General features: G+C 40.3%; 1 protein-coding gene across 1 annotated transcript in view; it reads left to right on the plus strand.

The window, feature by feature from the left end:
• LOC106914846 (roundabout homolog 2-like) overlaps nt 1-18,185 on the plus strand; it is a 114,911-nt gene that overhangs the window by 88,298 nt on the left and 8,428 nt on the right. The window contains exons 14-24 of the mRNA XM_088012576.1: nt 168-399; nt 7,434-7,558; nt 7,658-7,829; nt 8,924-9,100; nt 10,806-10,832; nt 10,949-10,988; nt 12,960-13,087; nt 13,755-14,027; nt 14,708-14,870; nt 15,807-16,052; nt 17,471-17,676. Coding sequence (XP_087868702.1) covers nt 168-399; nt 7,434-7,558; nt 7,658-7,829; nt 8,924-9,100; nt 10,806-10,832; nt 10,949-10,988; nt 12,960-13,087; nt 13,755-14,027; nt 14,708-14,870; nt 15,807-16,052; nt 17,471-17,676 — 1,789 coding nt within the window. The remainder of the gene's footprint in view (nt 1-167; nt 400-7,433; nt 7,559-7,657; nt 7,830-8,923; nt 9,101-10,805; nt 10,833-10,948; nt 10,989-12,959; nt 13,088-13,754; nt 14,028-14,707; nt 14,871-15,806; nt 16,053-17,470; nt 17,677-18,185) is intronic.

Below are 18,185 nucleotides of genomic sequence, written 5' to 3' on the forward strand. Positions count from 1 at the left end.
AAACTGTGTTTGTAATGTGATGAATTAAGTAAAAGCATTAGATTTATTTTGTTTTTATTTTTATTTTAAAAAGCAAATGCATGCACATAATTTATAAGTTTTTGTCTCTGTTTCTAAGTAACTAAGCATTCGGATGACTGTCGATTCCCATCTATCCCTCCCTAAAGGTGGAAAACCCATCCCAGTTTATTCAAGGCTATCGGGTTCTGTACCGACAAACCTCTGGGCTGCCCTCCCCCGGGCCCTGGCAGATCCAGGACGTGAGGATTGCCTCGGAGAGGGACGTCACACTTGCTGGTCTGAACAAAGGCATTGTCTATGAGATCAAGGTGCGACCGTACTTCAACGAGTTCCAGGGGGCGGACAGCGAATCCATGACGGCGCGCACCATGGAAGAAGGTAAGCGGCGAAGATTTATCCGCATTTCTGGCAAAATCGTTGTCTTTTCAGCTTAATGATAATGAAAATAATTTGGCATAGAGCTTTTAATCCACCAGCAACTGGTCTCACGTTGCGTTTCGATCTACTTTTGTGTTCATTTGCCACTGGTAAAGGCTTCGTGGTTTGATAGTAATGGATAATGGCATTTCAAGTACACCCACCCACCCATACTTACTGGTGCGGTGTTATATTCCCTGTGTGTGAAAACAGGTCTCCGAGACAGCACAGTGGGGCTCTGTGACAACCCAAGGCCTCTGTGGAATGGTGGGCAGAGGGGGTGGGCAGAAACTATCTCTTGTGATTGAAGCTCAGTTAACTGGGAAAGCTCTGTTTAGCTCTGGACCCCTGCTGCCATATTCCTGTCCAGACATGCATTATATGAACCCCCGTTGCTAACACGTTTACCAAGGGTGATAACACTTGTCTGTTTCCTCGTAGCTCTGCTGTTGTGTAAGTCAATTGATCAGCTTCTTGTCTAAGGTGTTTGCTGCAAAACTGAATATAACATGGTGGCAGAAAAGTCTAAAAAAATATGTGAAGTTTATTCTGTGTGTGTGTGTGTGTGTGTGTGTGTGTGAATTGTTCTATTGACAAAACAAAATTGTTATACACTTTGAAGTTGTTCACATTTTGGAATCAAACATGGCATTTTTTCTTTCTTTTTTTTCTTTTACCAATAAAATTTCTAAATAGTTCAGCCTGCAAATGTATTCACCCCCCTCTGTCTGCTATTCTGAATTAAGATTCAGGAAAATTAATTATCTTCATAATTGCCTATCTAGTACTGTGTAAAAATGTAATCTCAGTTTTGTTACAGAGTTTTATGTATCAGCCAGGCTCTTGAAGACTAACGCACTTATAGGTAAGCGATAAGGTTCTTGGAGATGCTAACAGCGGGGTTAGCGTTTGAGACAAAATCTCAAGTTTTGAGCACATCACTGTTTACTAAAACAGACGCGCAGATTAGGGAGAGAATTTACCCGAAAAGTAGATAAGAGGCTCATTGCTAAAGCTAGGGGAGGTAAATATATTGAAAGCTCTGGTGGAAGAATCATTTGACAGAACAATCATTCATATGGTATTCCACAAATATGGCTCTGATGGAGATTGGAAGAGAAAGCCTCTGGTGATAGAAAGCCAGAAGGTCCCATTACAGCTTGCCACAGGGCACAGTAATTGTGTGGAAGAGAGCGCGTGTGGAGGTAGAAACTTTAGTAATGAGGCAGGAAAAGGCAGCTTGCTTGACATTGAGGAGTTAATTTAAAACAAGGAAGAAGAATTTCAGGACAAAGCACGGGCCTCCTTAACTCTGCTGACAGAGACAGTGGCTCCCTGTGCAAAGCACCCAACTCTAAGTTGCCAAACGACCTGTGTACGTGTACAAACTTTTACAGTGTATGATTGAGTGAATGTGGCTCTTGTGTAAGCCACTTTACGTGGTCAGTATAACGAAAAAAGTTCTATATAAATTAAGTCCATCTATAAAGATGAACAAACATTTTGGTTACAACAGAGTTCTTGTTCTCAGTTAACAATATAGTTTTCAATTTTGTCTTATTGGTACACTCTTATGAATTTGTTGTCTTGAAGAGGATACCAAACTACATATTAAACAAGTTACAGACACAATTGTTAGAATGATATCTTACTGGTTAAACTGCTCTTGTCAGGTGAGATCAAAATTGAAATTTTTGACCTGTTTGCAAACCTTATGTGTTGGCCAAAAATAAAACTGCAAATAACCCTTAACACTCCACTGTGAAACATGGTTGTAGCACCATCATCTTGTGGAAACACTTAAGCAGAGACATAGAAGTTAGCTAAAACTGATAGGAAAATATAATTGGTACCCTGACCATTGACATCCTGTGGTATTCTACTGGATTAAAAACTCGCTCCACAGACAGTCTGGGCTTTCTCCCATTTACAAGGATTGTCTCAAGTAGAATTTCTAGTGGACCAATCAGCAAACAGAAGAAGTTCTAAACGATGACATTAATTTTCTGTGCTGTAGTCTGCCTGTAGTTTCACCATTGGTTAGCAGAGGAATTAAGCAATACTGTTCAGTCCATGTTAGCCACTCTTCCAAATATTGAAGTAACATCAATAGCCGCCTCATTCGGCTCAACACTTCTCTTATTTTTAATGTAGGATGGTTTTTTACAGCACAGGTAATTTCCGGTAAGTGATTGAGTAACATTTAAAACTTCTACAGAGTCCACATTTCCAGAAAGCAATAGTTTCTCAATAGCCGAACGAGGTCGGACCCCTTTGTACGAAGCAAACAGCGTAGAATAAGGTGATGGTTGTTTTTTTTTTTGTTTTTTTTACCAGGCTATATAAAAGGTAAAAACCTGCCATTATTAGAAGAAGGTTCACCTTCCAGCATCACAATACCTATAAACATATAAACGGAGCAATAATAATGTTTTAGATCACAACATGATGATGTGTTGGAATGGCTCATCAGTCAAAGTCAGGCCTAAATGTGCTTGTTAAATAAGTATTTAGATTTAAGCCAAATTGAAAGCCAAGCATCATTTTCTTCCACTTAACAGTTCTGCACTAATTTTGCTGGTTTAATCACAAAAAAACATTTGTGGCTGTTAGATGATAAAATGGGCTATGTATACTTTTGCATTACTTTGAATATCTGAAATAATACAGTTTATTCTTTGTGGTTTATATAGGTTGGGAAACACTGGATAATGAAATTTCATGTAGAAGAACAATACATAAAGTAGATTTAGCTGTTCATAATAAAAATGAATCCAAAGTCCAATCCTTTTTCTGAGTGTCCTTTGAGCAGTCACTGGATCTGCTGACATCCTCTTGAACTATCTAATATAATTGGATCTACAGCATGCTTAGAACACAGATATAGCCAGCGCCTCTCTTGCAAACGATTCTCCCCAAGGACAAGAATGAATTATCGTGACTCATTCACATGACCCCTTTTACCTCCGAGTGACTCAAAGGAAACTTCAGTTCTCTGCGATCAGGTATGTCACTTGGACTGCAGCAGAAGCGGTTTGCACTTTGACGAAGCTGGGGACGAGATCATTGATATTTGTCCGGTGCGTCTGCGTTTGACCGTGAAAAGATCACAAGGCCTTCCCAGAAGAAAGGCGAGCTAAAACTATACCAACAACTGATGCAGAAAGAAAGCCTCACCTCACTGGGGCCCAATTAAAATGGCCACACAGGATCACTGGAGGTTTTCTTCCCACTGGGACACATGCTGTATTTACTTGAGATACTGGGAGTGAGGTGGTGTGGTACTGGAAGCAAAGGATTGATCCACCCATTATCCAGAGCCCAAGATGTGTATAGCAGAGTTCTGCAGAAATATCAGTAAAAGACACTTGTTATGCTTCAAAGACACATTGGCAGCTTGGCTCTCCTTTTGCAAAATCTGATTATGTCTCAGGGTAATAAATTAAAAAAAAATCCCTACTCCTGGGCTGTGATACCTAATGAAATGATAAAAGGGAAAATGTTTGCTAGCTTCATTGATCTTTAAAGCACTTAAGTGAATTGTTGGTCAGGCTTCCCCCCCCCCCATCACTGTCATCTATAGGAGCCTCAGGCTTTCCAACGCTGTCATTGACAAATTAAAAGAAATAATAATGCACTAGGGAAAGAGTCACCTGTAGCTCAGAAGAAGAGAATGACAGATAATTGTTTAAAATTTGGGTTTTGTTCTTTATTTTGCAAGAGGAAAGACATGGGCATCCGTTATGGAATAAATCTTATAGAAATACATTTACCAGCCCCCTTGTAAAGTACGAATTGCTCGTACCTGCAAAGTAACAATTAGTTCGCAATTTCTTTTCCCCAAAACCCATTAAGCCAACTGCCCCATGCCCTGTACATCAGAACATTAAGCAGCTTCAGAGGTTTTAGTTTAACTGCACAGCTGAGTAAATAAAAAATGGTCTCTTAAACGCATGACTTCTTTCAAATAAGCCAACAGCTACACTGGTTATCAGCCTGATACATGCAGACAAGAAAGATGCACTTTGACATTTTGCGCTGTTGTGATCATTTCTAGTAATGTTATCTTGAGTCATTACTGGTATTGTAGCCATTATTCATCTTGAAGGAGTCTCCTCATACCTCTAAGGGTTTCAGGACTATACTTAATGCTTCCTGTCTTCTAATGCAGAGCGCTTTTACGTGACTGGAAAACCTCCATCTTCTTGAGGCAGGTTATCTGAAATGAAATCTGAAAGCACGGAGGGAAAGGATTTGCCTAATGGTGCATTTTCATTGATAATTAGAAATACAAGTAGTCCTATGTTAAATCCCTTATATGGCATGATCTCATTTTCTTTGAACTACAGAGTGGAACAGATTGCACGTCTGAGCAAATAGTCTGATTACTTTTTTTTTTTTTGTAGGAGTATAAATTTTTTGCTTAAAGAATAATGATAAAATAATTTTTTAATATTTTGAACATTGCGTGTACCAATGCCAAAAACATAGCAGCACACCCATCATTTTGTATTCAGTTATTTAACTACAGTGCTGCAGAAAAGTATCAATTGAATGAATTTGGATTATTGTGGGAGTGGTAAGGGTTAGTTTTCTTGCTTTGTTTTTTTTCTTTTCTGTCACAGTTAAATGCTTACGTAAATCTTTATGATCTGAAAATCACTGACTAAGCTGTTGTAGAAAATAATTGTTTCCTTAATATAAAAACTTGTGATCAAACCCTTGGCAGGAACAACTATCATCTCCACATTTCAAAATGTCCAGGTTTGAAGGAGCAAATCAACCGAAGATCACCAAACTACCTCTAAACTTGTTCCACTGATTTTTTTTTTCTCAAAGTCTTGGCAATTATCAAGATGTTTTGTTCTTAAAACGTTTTTTTTTTTTGCAAACGTGCGACAGATCTATATGTTCTTTTTGACCTTGCAATTTCCTGGAGATGCTATGTTTTAGAGTAATTGTTGGTTGGCTAGCATCTCCTCCACAGGCTTACCACTGTCGCATTTTTATTTCTCTTACAAATAATGTGACTGAATGTGATTTGCTGTAGTCTCAAAGTCTCAGAAATGGCATTTCAGACTGTAGATGTCAGCGACTTTGTTTCTTATTGAATGCAGCATGGCGTCTGGCTTTTTGAGATGCTTGAGCCTGCATTCTGCCGCCAAATAAGATCTATTGAAGTGATTTCTTGCTTCTACAGAGCAAGCAGTAATCAGGCATGGGCATGGATAATGAAATTGGACTCATCCTTCATAAAAATGTGGAAAAAGAAAACTTTAAAATGTAAATACAGAAATACAATTGTAAGGGCACCACCTACTTTTTTAAAGGCTATATCGTAAACAACAATACATTAAAGGAATACCTTGTTTATGTGATGAGTGTAGACAGTTATATTGTACAAGACTGAGTCCATTTGCGTAGTTGTCCAAGTAAGTCTCTCCAACAAGAACAACTAAATGTATAAATGCAACAAAGTAGTTTGAAATATTTCGGTAAAAGTATTAGATGATATCTTGTGATGAGGGCGAATTTATTGCCATGCCGCCAAATACTCTGCAGGGATGCTATGTCTGTCAGAACCTTCTCTTTAAGTACAAGCTAACTAAATCAAGTCGCTATTGCATTACGAGCAGAGCCAGATGCTGAGCTCTCATGCCTAATCCAAGCCCTACAGGACTTAATGTTTCCTCTGAAAGATACTTGTTTGTGCTTCCTACCTGCTCATTTTCAGATGCAAGTCCATCTGTGGATATGGACTCACATCTGCAGCCTGGCCAAGATAATGCATCACCTGCTCTGGCCTCTCCACGCAGCTTTAAAAGTGCCAGCCTTGCGCGCTATCTCGATACGGTGCAGAAAGAGTTCTTATTTTACTGCCTCTTAATCGGGGTCAGAGTAGTTCTCTTATCCTCTCAGACAGAACATAACGCTACTTTAATGGAAATTATGAGAAACTACTCTTATGTGCCTGGAACTGCCCTTTTTTCAGCAAGAGCAGATGATTTGTTTAGTTGTGCAAACCCTGTGCTCGCCTCTCTCCCACCTATTTTCCCTCTAAATCTTTGATCTCTTCAAATAGGTTACTGGGCTAATTTGGTGCTTTAAAGAAAAAAAAAAGAAAAAAAAAAGAAAGAAAGAAGCCAAACTTATTAATAAGAGAGAATGTTTTCCCCATAGGGCTCTCCATATTTGTGGCGATGAACCATCTCATCTTTTTCTTGGCATGGGGTGTATGTGTTCATATCTAAACTTGCTGATCTGCTTGGAATGGCTGTCATTTTTGCAATTAAGAAAAGCGCATTTTGGACCTCAAACACTTGGCCTGTGTCACTCAGGATGCCATTAAGATATTGGAATCTTCTACTCTGTGAGATGAATTGTTTTAGAGCCCATCTGCCAGGCTATCTTTGAAAGTACCTTGTTGTGGTACTTACTGTATGATTATGAATTGGGGCAGAGTGTGAGACAATTTCTGCTTTAAAATGATAAGTAATATCCAAGACCTTGCTTCCTTTTTTATTATCAATAAGTTATTTCCTTGCGTTTTTTTCTTAAAACTGGTTTTTATATGGAAGTTGCTCTTTGGACCTCTTTATCCCTTTGACTAAAAATATTAAAGAACCAACTAATGTTTTTTTTGTTTGTTTGTTTGTTTTTTAAATATAGATGTAATAAGTTCAGGTTTTAAATATTATTTCCTTTCTTGTCATGGAATAATTTCACTGAATCTTCACAACAGAAGATGAAAATGACTATTCTTGTTTTTTTACAAGTTAAAATCTAAAAGGCTCCTCATTGACCCACATGTGCTCTATTTACCCCTAAATAAGATGCATTAAACAGAGAAGCGTCCAGGACTCTGGTTGTAACTCTGGAGGTGTTGCAGATATTCATAAAATTCCAATGAAATATATTGCAGTTAGATAAAAGGGTTGTGAATATGTTTGCTAGATGCTGTAACTCGCACTGATCCCCCACTCTGAACCCTTTAGCTCCCAGTGCCCCTCCACAGCAAGTGGCGGTGTTGACGGTGGGGAGCCATAACAGCACATCCATCAGCGTGTCATGGGACCCCCCTCCCTCCGACCAGCAGAACGGCATCATCCAGGAGTACAAGGTAGGCGCAGCTCCCCCCTCCCCACCCAGACTCGCTTTTCTCAGTCATGTGTAACAAAACATTACACTGAATTCTGTTGGCTGCGTCTGTCTGTGTCAGATCTGGTGTTTGGCCAACGATACACGCCTTCACGTCAACAAGTCTGTGGACGCCACCATCCGTTCAGTCGTCGTCGGGGGTCTTCAGGCTGGAGTGCAGTACCGCGTGGAGGTGGCGGCAGGCACCAGCGCCGGGGTGGGGGTCAGAAGCAAACCCCAGCTCATCATTTTGGGTAATCCACTCCCACTCCCAATCCTGGGGTCAAATGAAATGACCTTATAATGGGGGGGTACCTGGGTCTCTATAGCGGATCAGGAGTCTGGAAAAATGATTTAGCAATTTATCGCCCCAGAAGAAAGAAGATTGTGCTTTACAACGCAGGCATCTGTGGAGAAATCAATAGTGATTCATTAAGTGTAGTGTCTGGTAACACCGTGCCAAGTACTGTTAGCCATATCAATAATCCTCCTCAATATGTGGGCAGCTGGTGCTAACACATTGAAGGCTGTGTTTTTGTAGGAGCTTATCAGCCTATCACATCTTCTGAAATAGCCAAAGGATGCCCAGACTATATAAGCCCTGAATCAATATCGCAGACCAGGCCAGATGCTCTTCATCTATGACTTTTGACTGATATATAATAACACCCTTAACACACAGAGAAGGGGAAGCAGGTCGGCGGACTGAGGCTTAATGATGGAGAGTGTACGTTCGTTTTTGCGTGTGTGTGCGCGTGAGTGTGTGTGTTTGAAAGGGAAGGGGGGGTTCTGCTGCTGGAGACTGTGAATCTAATTTCACAGCACAGTAGCTGCAACAGAAAAATCAAACTCTGTCGGAGCTGCTCTGTCAATCTCATGTCTTGCAGCTCAAGTTGATAAGTGCACCGCTGAATTGATTAAGTCTATATTGGATGCACTGATGCTGTTTTATTTTTTTCTTATTTTGTTTTTTTCTCAGATTCCCCCCCCCCCCCTTGTTTTCGGTTGACCTCCCTTGCTGTCCACCTGTTCGAGAAGTTATGATTTTTTTTGTACTGCATATTAGGAATTTTCATTCCCCTCCAAATATATGTAAAGACTATATATATATATATATATATATATATATATATATATATATATATATATATATATATATATATATATATATAGTCTTTTTTTTTACTTTACCTTTATAGTATGCAGAGGGTTTGTGTTATTCTTCCTCATGACAGCTAAACTGTGTGATATTCATTTTTTGTTTTCACTGAGGCATCATTTGGCATTCAGATGTTCCCCTTGTGTCTTTTCCGTCTGTGTGCATGTGAAACTTCTGCTGTGCCTTCAGGTGGAGAACTGAAGGATGTGATGACAGGATCGGAGGGCAACAACAGCATCTCAGACGTGGTGAAGCAGCCAGCTTTCATCGCTGGTTTGGGAGGGGCCTGCTGGATTGTCCTCATGGGCTTCAGTGCTTGGCTGTACTGGAGGAGAAAAAAGAGGAAAGGACTAAGCAACTATGCAGGTAAAAAAAAATAAAATAAATCTGCCCTCGTGCTTCTAAATCAACACAAGATCTCAAAGCACAGTAGGTCTCTCGCCTGCAGCGGAAGCTGATGTCGTCACAGATGTGACTCCATTTGAGGTGGCTAAAATGCAGAACAAAAGAAAATATATTCTACACAGATGGAAATAGGCCCTATTTACTTTAATTCACTGTGCAGCCATGTGCATCAGCTCTGCTGAGTTCCATCAGCACCTCACCTCAACACTCTGATACATTCATGCGAGATAAGTAATTTAACATCTATTTCCATTATCAGACCACGGCTGGTGGTGTTTGTCTATTAACATTAGGTACGTCTAGGTTTAGGTATTAAAAAAAAAATCTCTTACTATTCCACAGATCAACCCCCAAGCCTTATGCATTTATGATTATGGAGCTACAGCTTGTACTCATTATTTAGAGACTGATTAATTACCAAAATTCAGTAGGGATTTATATCATCCCATCTATCCAATTAAACGTGTTCATCTGCATTCCAAGACATCCTGTTTACCAGGAATGTCCCAATACAAATCAGTCATTTAAGAATAGGCTTTTGCCCACACAGTCCCAGTACCATACTTCATTAAAATCAATGTCTTGTGTAGCCTATGTTTGGAAACACTAGCGTTAAATAGCACTGAAGTTTCACAATAGATATCATCACACTACATGTTTGGGTTGTTTACATCTCAGCTCACTTATCACTGATGCACATTATACTGCTATTTCTTCTCTCTTCTTTCTAGAGAATGACAGACTTTATTACACCAGGAGTTTTTATAGGACATTCTGGTCCAACACACTGTTAGCTTAAGAAAGCTAATAGCATTATTTTCCTTCAATTTACAGCCAGTGGTCAATATATTTACACATTGCTCCTGCCGATGAGGTTTCTTGATGTGCTAAGCTAATATTAACATGTTTACTTCCCGTTAACAGTTAATCTTATAGCATAGTTTAATGCAGTTCCAGTTAATTATGCACGGATAAAGTAACAGTAACTTTTTTTTAATCAAGCACTTTTTTTTTTTTTTTTTGGAATGTGTTAAAATGTTTTGACCAGGTTTTTAGCTAGGCATGTTTGCCACAGATTACAGGTCACAGCAACTACAGTCTCTCTGTCACAAATGTTATAAAGTGTACAATTATTTTTAAGCTTAAAATTGGCCACATAAAATGTAGCTACGAGATATGCTACATTGTGGAATAGCTTCATAAGGACCTTGATCGGATATGTGGGACCAGATTAAGACACTCCCACTGGTTACATTACTATATGCATATATATGTTCACAGTTCTTTGCCCTTTTTCACTCACAATATAATTGTCTATCAATTTATGGAAGATTTCCCTACAGTAACATCAGATTTCACATAAAACATACAGAAACATCCTATCTTAGTAGAAATTTCTGTTTTTGCTGCCTTTTAGGAAGTTGAATTATTTTGTAACATGTCAAGAAAATTATTGTTTCTCAGTGCTAGTATGAAGATATTCACCTTAATTTTTGTTAGTCTGATTGTCATAAGAAACAAATAACCAAGACAAAATGGACATAATCAGTTGAGTTTTATTTCCTTTAGCTGTAGCCCAGTGGTTTCTGTTTTATATGTATACTTGAAATTCATGAATCACCTTCTATACTATTTCACCCCACTTTCTTGTCTCTTTGAATTACAGTTCAGTCCTTCACCTTTACTCGAGCTGGTACGTCTCCATATTGTGTGTTAATAAAAAAAGAGAAACTCTTGAGCTGCTCCACAATGGACAAGTCTGCAGATTAATTCTTTCTCTCTTTTCTCACTTTTTTTTCTCCCTTCAAGTTACGTTCCAAAGAGACCGAGGCCTAATCAGAAATGGAAGGTGAGAGTTTAAATTTTTCAAACCAAGGAGCTCGCGCTGAAGGAGCTTTCCTGCTGACATTTCAGCACCGCGCTGCGCGGCTGGCTCGAGCCCCATTGTAAAACCTGAAATGAAGAGTTCTCTTGTGATGAATGGAATTTGCATACTCCCTTCTCCCCTGCTTATTCATACTGTATCGGCGTATGATTCGCGCTGGTGTTCGCTTGATGAAATCATTAATCACTCCTTTGAAGTGAGTGCTAGCAATTAATGCAGGTGGGCAGCTGTTTCAGTCGCTGCCTCTCTCTGCCCGTGTTGAGGTTGCTGGCAGAGTGAGAGGTCGCAGGGGGAGAGGAGAGGAGATGAATGTGATGTTTAAAAAAGCTCAGCACAGCAGACAGTCACGGTACGTACAGTGCAGAACATAGACGTGAAAGAGCAGCAAGTCGTAACCTGGAGACACTTCTAAGTGGTGCTTTAAATTCTAAAACTCTCCATTGAAAATGTTTGCCCACTGGGATATTTCCTGTAAAGCTTTTCTTGTAAAACCACTTCTTTTTTTTCCCCCCGCTAACAATTTTAGCTGATTCCAATCTCTCGCTAAGAACTACAATAATTTTTACAGCTTTCCTTTCCAGTTACAGTCATTAAATACTCATATTTGGAGCATAAGTCTCTTTGTGTGTGTAAAAGAGAAGCCATTATAAAAAAATAGCTTTACGTTTATTTAATAGTAAAGATAAAGAGTTCAGAATTAAAACTATAACTCCAGCTCATATGAAGGGACAACATACAATAGTGGTTTTATGAAATGGAAATGACACATGATTTTTAAGAAACAGCTTTGGAAATACAAAGAATTTCCTTTTTTTGGTTTTAAAAGATAAATTTGACATAAGGTGTGACCAGCCTAAGCATAGTGAGATAATCAAATGCAGTCCTTACTGATAAAAAAAAAAAAAAAAAACCTTGTGGAAAACTTTTAGTTTCGTGCCAATATAAATCCATGAACCAGAAGTCAACTGTATCAGCAACAACTGATACAGCTGTTGCTGAAATTCCTTCGGCAACAGCTTCCGTTTTGAGTGCTTCTGCATTGTGCATTCAAGTAAAAAAAAAAATTTTGATGTTTGAGTTACTAACTTGAGCTGAAAATCTGAAAATCTGGACATGAGCTGGTTTCTTTATACGTTTCTTGCTCTAATCACATTGCAGCAGAAATATGTTCCAACTAAAAGCCGGCTCTGTTTCCTGGAGAGTAGAACCTAATGAAAAATTCACTATATAGTGGCACATAAAACATATGAGCACAGAATGTTTGCTGAATGTGCAGGCATCAGCAGTGTCTTGCCATTTTCACTGTAGCTCATTTGAAAGGGCAGGTAATTGTTTTGTTTTGTTTTGTTTTTTCCCCCCCACACCTCTCAGTTCAACTTTCCCACCTTTATCTCAAATGCATGCATTCTTACCTTTAATAAGCACAAAATGACGTACTAGTTTTTTTTTTGTTTTTTTTCCTAAACCACCAAATGGGCTATTCGCTGTCTCTGTTGCCATGGAGACGGCACTCCGGTGTGGCTGATCTGCCAGAGGCTGTCTATGATTCTCAATTTAAAATGTAAATTTCTGTTGTGCTAAGGCTCTAAAGTGGATTTAGTGTGTGTTTAGACCTGCCGTGTTTCTCGAGGGGGAGAGCGAGGAGTGGGGTGGTTAGAATCAGTAATGGGGGGGAGGGGCTGATTTATAGACTTGCCATTTTATGTCTCTCTGTTGTTTATTGTTGCCTCTGTGCTGGGGCGGCTCCACGGTCGAGAATATGCTGAATGAGTTTTCACATCAATTTGTTGTTGATGCAGCAGGAAGAAAATGAGCATCACCGTTGCATATGGGAAGCTGAGTAACAATATAACAGCTTCTCCCACCCTCTCATTCCTGTGTTTTTTGTTTGTTTTTTTGTTTTTTTTTGTCCAACTCCAAACGTCCTCATTACAGTCGCCCGGGGCTTTTGAAAGCGGGCGATCCGGGCCTTCCCTGGTTGGCTGACTCGTGGCCTTCTACAAGCCTCCCAGCGAACGGAGGCTTAGGGAGTCCAAAGGGTGGCAACAACTTTGGCCGAGGAGGTAAGAAACACGAGTGGCGTCGAGAGAGGGGAGGGCAGATGCGGTATTAGCAATGCCTTGGTGGACAGTTTTGACGTTCATCCTTTGGGAAGCATCATGACAGCGCATCGCATTTGCAAACACATGCATCCGAATTAACAGAGCCTCTGAGGGGTTGCATTCTACTGATTTGATTTGACAAGCTTGATATTTGGCTTAATTTTATTTATTTATTTTTATTTTTTTTTGCTGTTTTGATATATTTTTGGCAGCCCTTCTCCTGCTGTTGTGCATTTTCCAAGCTTGCACGAGATTGATACTCCAGGTTCGTGGTTTTAATTTGAGTGCTATGATTTAAACTAGTGAGCTGCAGGCATCTTTTCTGTGAAAAACAGTGGAGCTGAAGGTTAGCGCGGTTTGAATATCCCCTCTTGTGAACACTCCACCAGGCTCCCACCGAGCGTTGCATGCTAATTATGCTTGTTGATAATCACTTTCATTTATATCAACTCTACTTTGGACTCGCCTTTTTATTTTTTTATTTTTAAACTAATGCAGAGCGCCAGAACAGCGGGGCGCGTTAATGACCTTAAAGATCGTTAACTTCATGTCAACTTATCTCTCCATGTTTTCTTCCTTTTGCCCATTCCACTGCCCCCCGCTCTGTCTCCACCCCGCCTCCCCTCAGATGTTTTACCGTCTGCAGCTGTGGAGAAAACAGGCACCATGCTGTCTGATGGGGCCATCTACAGCAGTATTGACTTCATGGGGAAGGGAGGCTACAGCAGCCCGGCGCGAGGCGTCCAGCCAACCCCTTACGCCACCACTCAGATTCTTCAGTCCAACAGCTTCCATGAGCTGGCCGTGGACAGGCCAGATCCCCGTTGGAAGGCGTCTCTGCAGGCCCAGCAGGAAATGGCAAACATGGGCTACTCGCTAACTGACAGGCGACCTGGTGCTGGTATGAGCCACGTGAAAATGTGTTCAAAAACCACCAAAAGCTAAACCCTAGGAAAGAACAAACGAGAAAGGAAGGAATTTATTTACATATTCACTAAAACGGACCCTCAGGACTGTGCTCTTAATTACTCTTCTGGCTCCATCACAGTTCTACCCGGAGAGCTTATCTAGCCCAGAAATGTCACGCAACAATGACGCATTCCTTTGGCTTAATTTGATTAGCGATGGCAGAAAATCCCTCAGCGTTTCTCAGTTATTTATTTAGCATATATACGTTTTGTAAAGCCACGGAGGCATATCCGTCTGCACTTTTGTACTTCTGCACAATGTTCAGCTAAATGTCAGGCTCGGAAGAGATAAAGCGAGCCAAAGAAGGGGAGCCGTATGGAAGCATCTTAAAGCGTGTTGCCGCGGGATTTTTTTAATGCCTCTTTAAGAAATGTCAACATTTGGGAAATGTTTTAATGTGCTGTCAGCACAAAGAAAAGGAAGAGATGAACTTTGAGCAGGAAGACAGGGGTTTTTAAAGATTCCAGCTGTCGACGCTGATGGAAGATAACTTTCAAAGCAAACTTGAATGTGTGTAAATTTGATATAGATTGATACTAAAGAGTAGAATACAAAGTGGCTTCTCAGAGTTATTTCTCTTTTTTTTTTTTTTTTTTGGTTTCCTACCCCTAGGTGCGAAGGTTGCGAAGAAAAAGAAAATCAAGGGAGGGACGAAAACCTCAAAATCAAATGGGACGTGCTGGGCAAACATGCCTCTGCCTCCTCCACCCATGCACCCTCTGCCAGGCACAGAGGTTGACCTTGATCGGTACCCGCAGGACAACCATAAAGGAAGGTAAGACTTAGATTTCATCAGTCCTGCCTCTTCAAGCCAAAGGCAACAAAAATAACGGTAAAAAGAAAAAAAGAACAAAAAACTAATTTAACATCAGGGGCAAAATTTACCAAAACTTTTTAAATGTGTGCTTGTCTGCACACATTCGTAACATTTACATTTGCTCACTCTTCTTCTGCCATGTTCCAAGCATGTCTTTTAATGGACTCTTATGTGATAGACCAACACAAAGTGGTGCATAACTATAAAGTGGAAGGACATGTGGTTTTCAAAAGTTTTTGCAGACAAAAAAAATCTGAAAAATGTGGCTCAGTCATCCTTACCCTGATATCCTTCAATTGAAATCTCGCATTGTATGAAATAGTAGGACAGGACTGCAAACTGACCGAGAGTTAGCTGTCCACTTAACAAGATGAAGAAAGGAAATCAATAATCAGTGGAATAACAAACATGACTGTGAAGTGGTGCATAGAGGCCTTAGCAGGTTTTGCCACAAAACATGTGTAGAATAGAGCAAAACATGTGGAAGAAGGTTATCTCTTTAAATGAGACCAAAAAGAACTACTAACTCTAAACAATAAAGCACAGGATTCTGAAAATGCCAGTCATAGTGAAGGTGGTCTGAGGTGACCAAACAGGTGACTGTCACAGCTCAATAATTTTGAAAAATACTTCTTAATGACTATGCACTACTTTGTTGTGGTCTACCACATAAAGTCCCAAATACATAAAAGCTGGTGGCTGTAACCTGACATGATGTGAAAAAGTTAATATAAATATCTTTGCATATCCCTGTGCCTAAGGGATATGCAAAGATATGCAAAGACCTCCTGACCCCACTAAGGGACAAGGGTGTACAGAAAATAGATGGATGGATAGATATAACTACCAAAATCCTTTGTTTCTCCACATCACATCTTTTCCTCATGACTCCAGCAGCAACAGCTGGGCCCCGCCCATGTCTATCCAGACCTACTGCCACCAGGATTTGGACAGCGAGGCGGAGGACGAGAGGGGTCCCACTCCACCGTTAAGAGGAAGATCCTCCTCGCCAGCTCCCTTCAGCCAGCCCTCATCTTCCTCTCTCAGTTCTGCCCACCATGAAGAAATGCAGTCCATCTTGCAGGCCCACTTAGATGAACTCACCAGAGCTTACCAGTACGAAGTGGCCAAGCAGGCATGGTAAGGATGCATGATAGCAGCAGAGTTTTAAATTATCATGTGGACTTAAAGATATGTTACCCTTTTCAGTCGGTTTTCAGAAACAGCACTCCATTAAAACTACCCTGTTGAAGTTCTGTAGCAATTTTCTGTCTATCCATCCATCCATTTTCTGTACACCCTTGTCCCTTAGTGGGGCCGGGAGGGGTGCTGGTGCTTATCACTGAATTAGAGTGCTTGTTGTCCCAGTTATTCAATAGGACTTTCTCTAAAAATATATAAAGTGGTGGTTTATTTTATATTCTAAATCTACCTGTCCAACCTGTGGAGCTCCACAGAATTCACTCCTCGTTCCTTCATTTGTTTTTTCTTCCTATATTTTTATATTTTGCTTCATACAGTAAGGGTGCTGATATTACATCCATTTTATATTCTCTGTTTGGTCTAAGATACATTTTAAAATGAATCTATCAACCTAAAGAGTTCTTCAAAGCCACAAATACCTTTGCTGTGTTCTTCCCCGACACAGTTCTTCTCATATTGTTCAATAGCAACCTCAGAGTCTGGTTTTTATTCCCCTACACAATTAGTGTTGACTATGGAATATTTTGCCATCACTGTGTTGCTTATTAACTATCCCTTTCAATGACTTCAAAAACCAGCTAGAAGTTTTTTTGTACCACCCCCCTTATGGATTGGCATCTAATTCTTCATCAACGATTTTTACATTCCTCTCCACACTGTGTTTTAGCAAGTCGTTTTCTGTACGAAAGGTGTTGCCATTTCCTCGCTTTGCGCAGTTGCAGAGAAACCTGTAATTTTATTCCATCGATTCATCTCGTCGTCTCGGTTTTGCATAACAATGGCCAGCATTCGAACGTCTTAGGATGCTGGTATTTGCTCGTGACATCCCAAACCTGCAGTCGATGTCTCCGGTGAACGATAAAAAACGTTCTTGCCATTGATTACACCTTCGACGAAGCACCGAGGGGAACTTGATAAGTCGGGGCTGACACGTGTTGGTGGGGGGGGTAATGACTGGGTTTAGTCTTACATGCTGGTCTGACATCAGTAAATAGAGTTGGTAATTATGCATGCATCTCCTCTACGGTGGGATTGGAGCCATCATGGAGGACAGCTGTGCGGGAGATAACAGGCATGTTGCTGACAGCCCTGCCCATCCAGATATCCTTTATCCAGTCCAATTACAACTCCATTGTGTTAGCACAACACACACTACTGCTGAGAAAGTAATCAGCGAAAATCACTGCAGACATTCGTAGTCTTTGCACATTGCATCTTTACGCTTCTGAACATCCAGTGATTCTGCATTCTAATGCTTGTTTTGCGGTATTTTCTCCCGCTCTTTATCTGACCTCCATTGCATTTTGATGGATCGACCATGCTTATTAATGCGGCGTTTGCCCACATTTAATTAGGCATATGAAGAGCAGCGCTAATGTGTCCAGCAAGCCGATGGACTTCATGTCGAGTACGCTGGGCTCTGATCTGGGAGCAACACTCCTCTCTGAAGACGACGAGGAAGAAGAGGAGGAGGAGGATGAAAGATATGCTGTGGTGTCAAAGAACTTGTGCGGCTTTGAATACACTCCTGGCCACAGCGTGGATAGCCTTGAAGGCACAGGTATGTGTTCTTATTATTAAAGAGAATGAATATGAAAGTTCATTATGACTTTGAGGAGATGAGCATGGGGAGGTTGGCTGGATCAAGGTGTCCCAAGAGCATTTAATCTGCTAGTGTAGTTAGAATTTGATTTATTGAAAATGAAATAGTCCTATTGCACTTTCTGTATCTTGAAGGAGTTAACTTTAGTTGTGCTTTATCAAATGTTACACATTCAAAATCAACAGCCAGTAACGTATTTGTCATTTCTTACATATTGAATGTACATACTGAAGCAAAATATAATTTTATTGTTCTTTAAAGGAGGACTGTTATGTAAAATCAACTTTTTTGATCTTCATGTCAGCACCAGAAACATAGCTGGAGTGCTGCTTTTGATTCTTTCATACATGTTTGAGGAATTCTTTAATTTCCATCAGTAGGCATCTGGAGGAGCATAAACGCTAAAATGGCACTATGTGCCTTTTCTGGGGATGTTTACACCTTAGGTTTTTTGGCACAGGTGTTTA

This window comes from Poecilia mexicana, unplaced genomic scaffold, assembly GCF_051168715.1.
Source record: "Poecilia mexicana isolate PSO_F unplaced genomic scaffold, ASM5116871v1 scaffold_14, whole genome shotgun sequence".
In the NCBI taxonomy this organism is placed as follows: domain Eukaryota; kingdom Metazoa; phylum Chordata; class Actinopteri; order Cyprinodontiformes; family Poeciliidae; genus Poecilia; species Poecilia mexicana.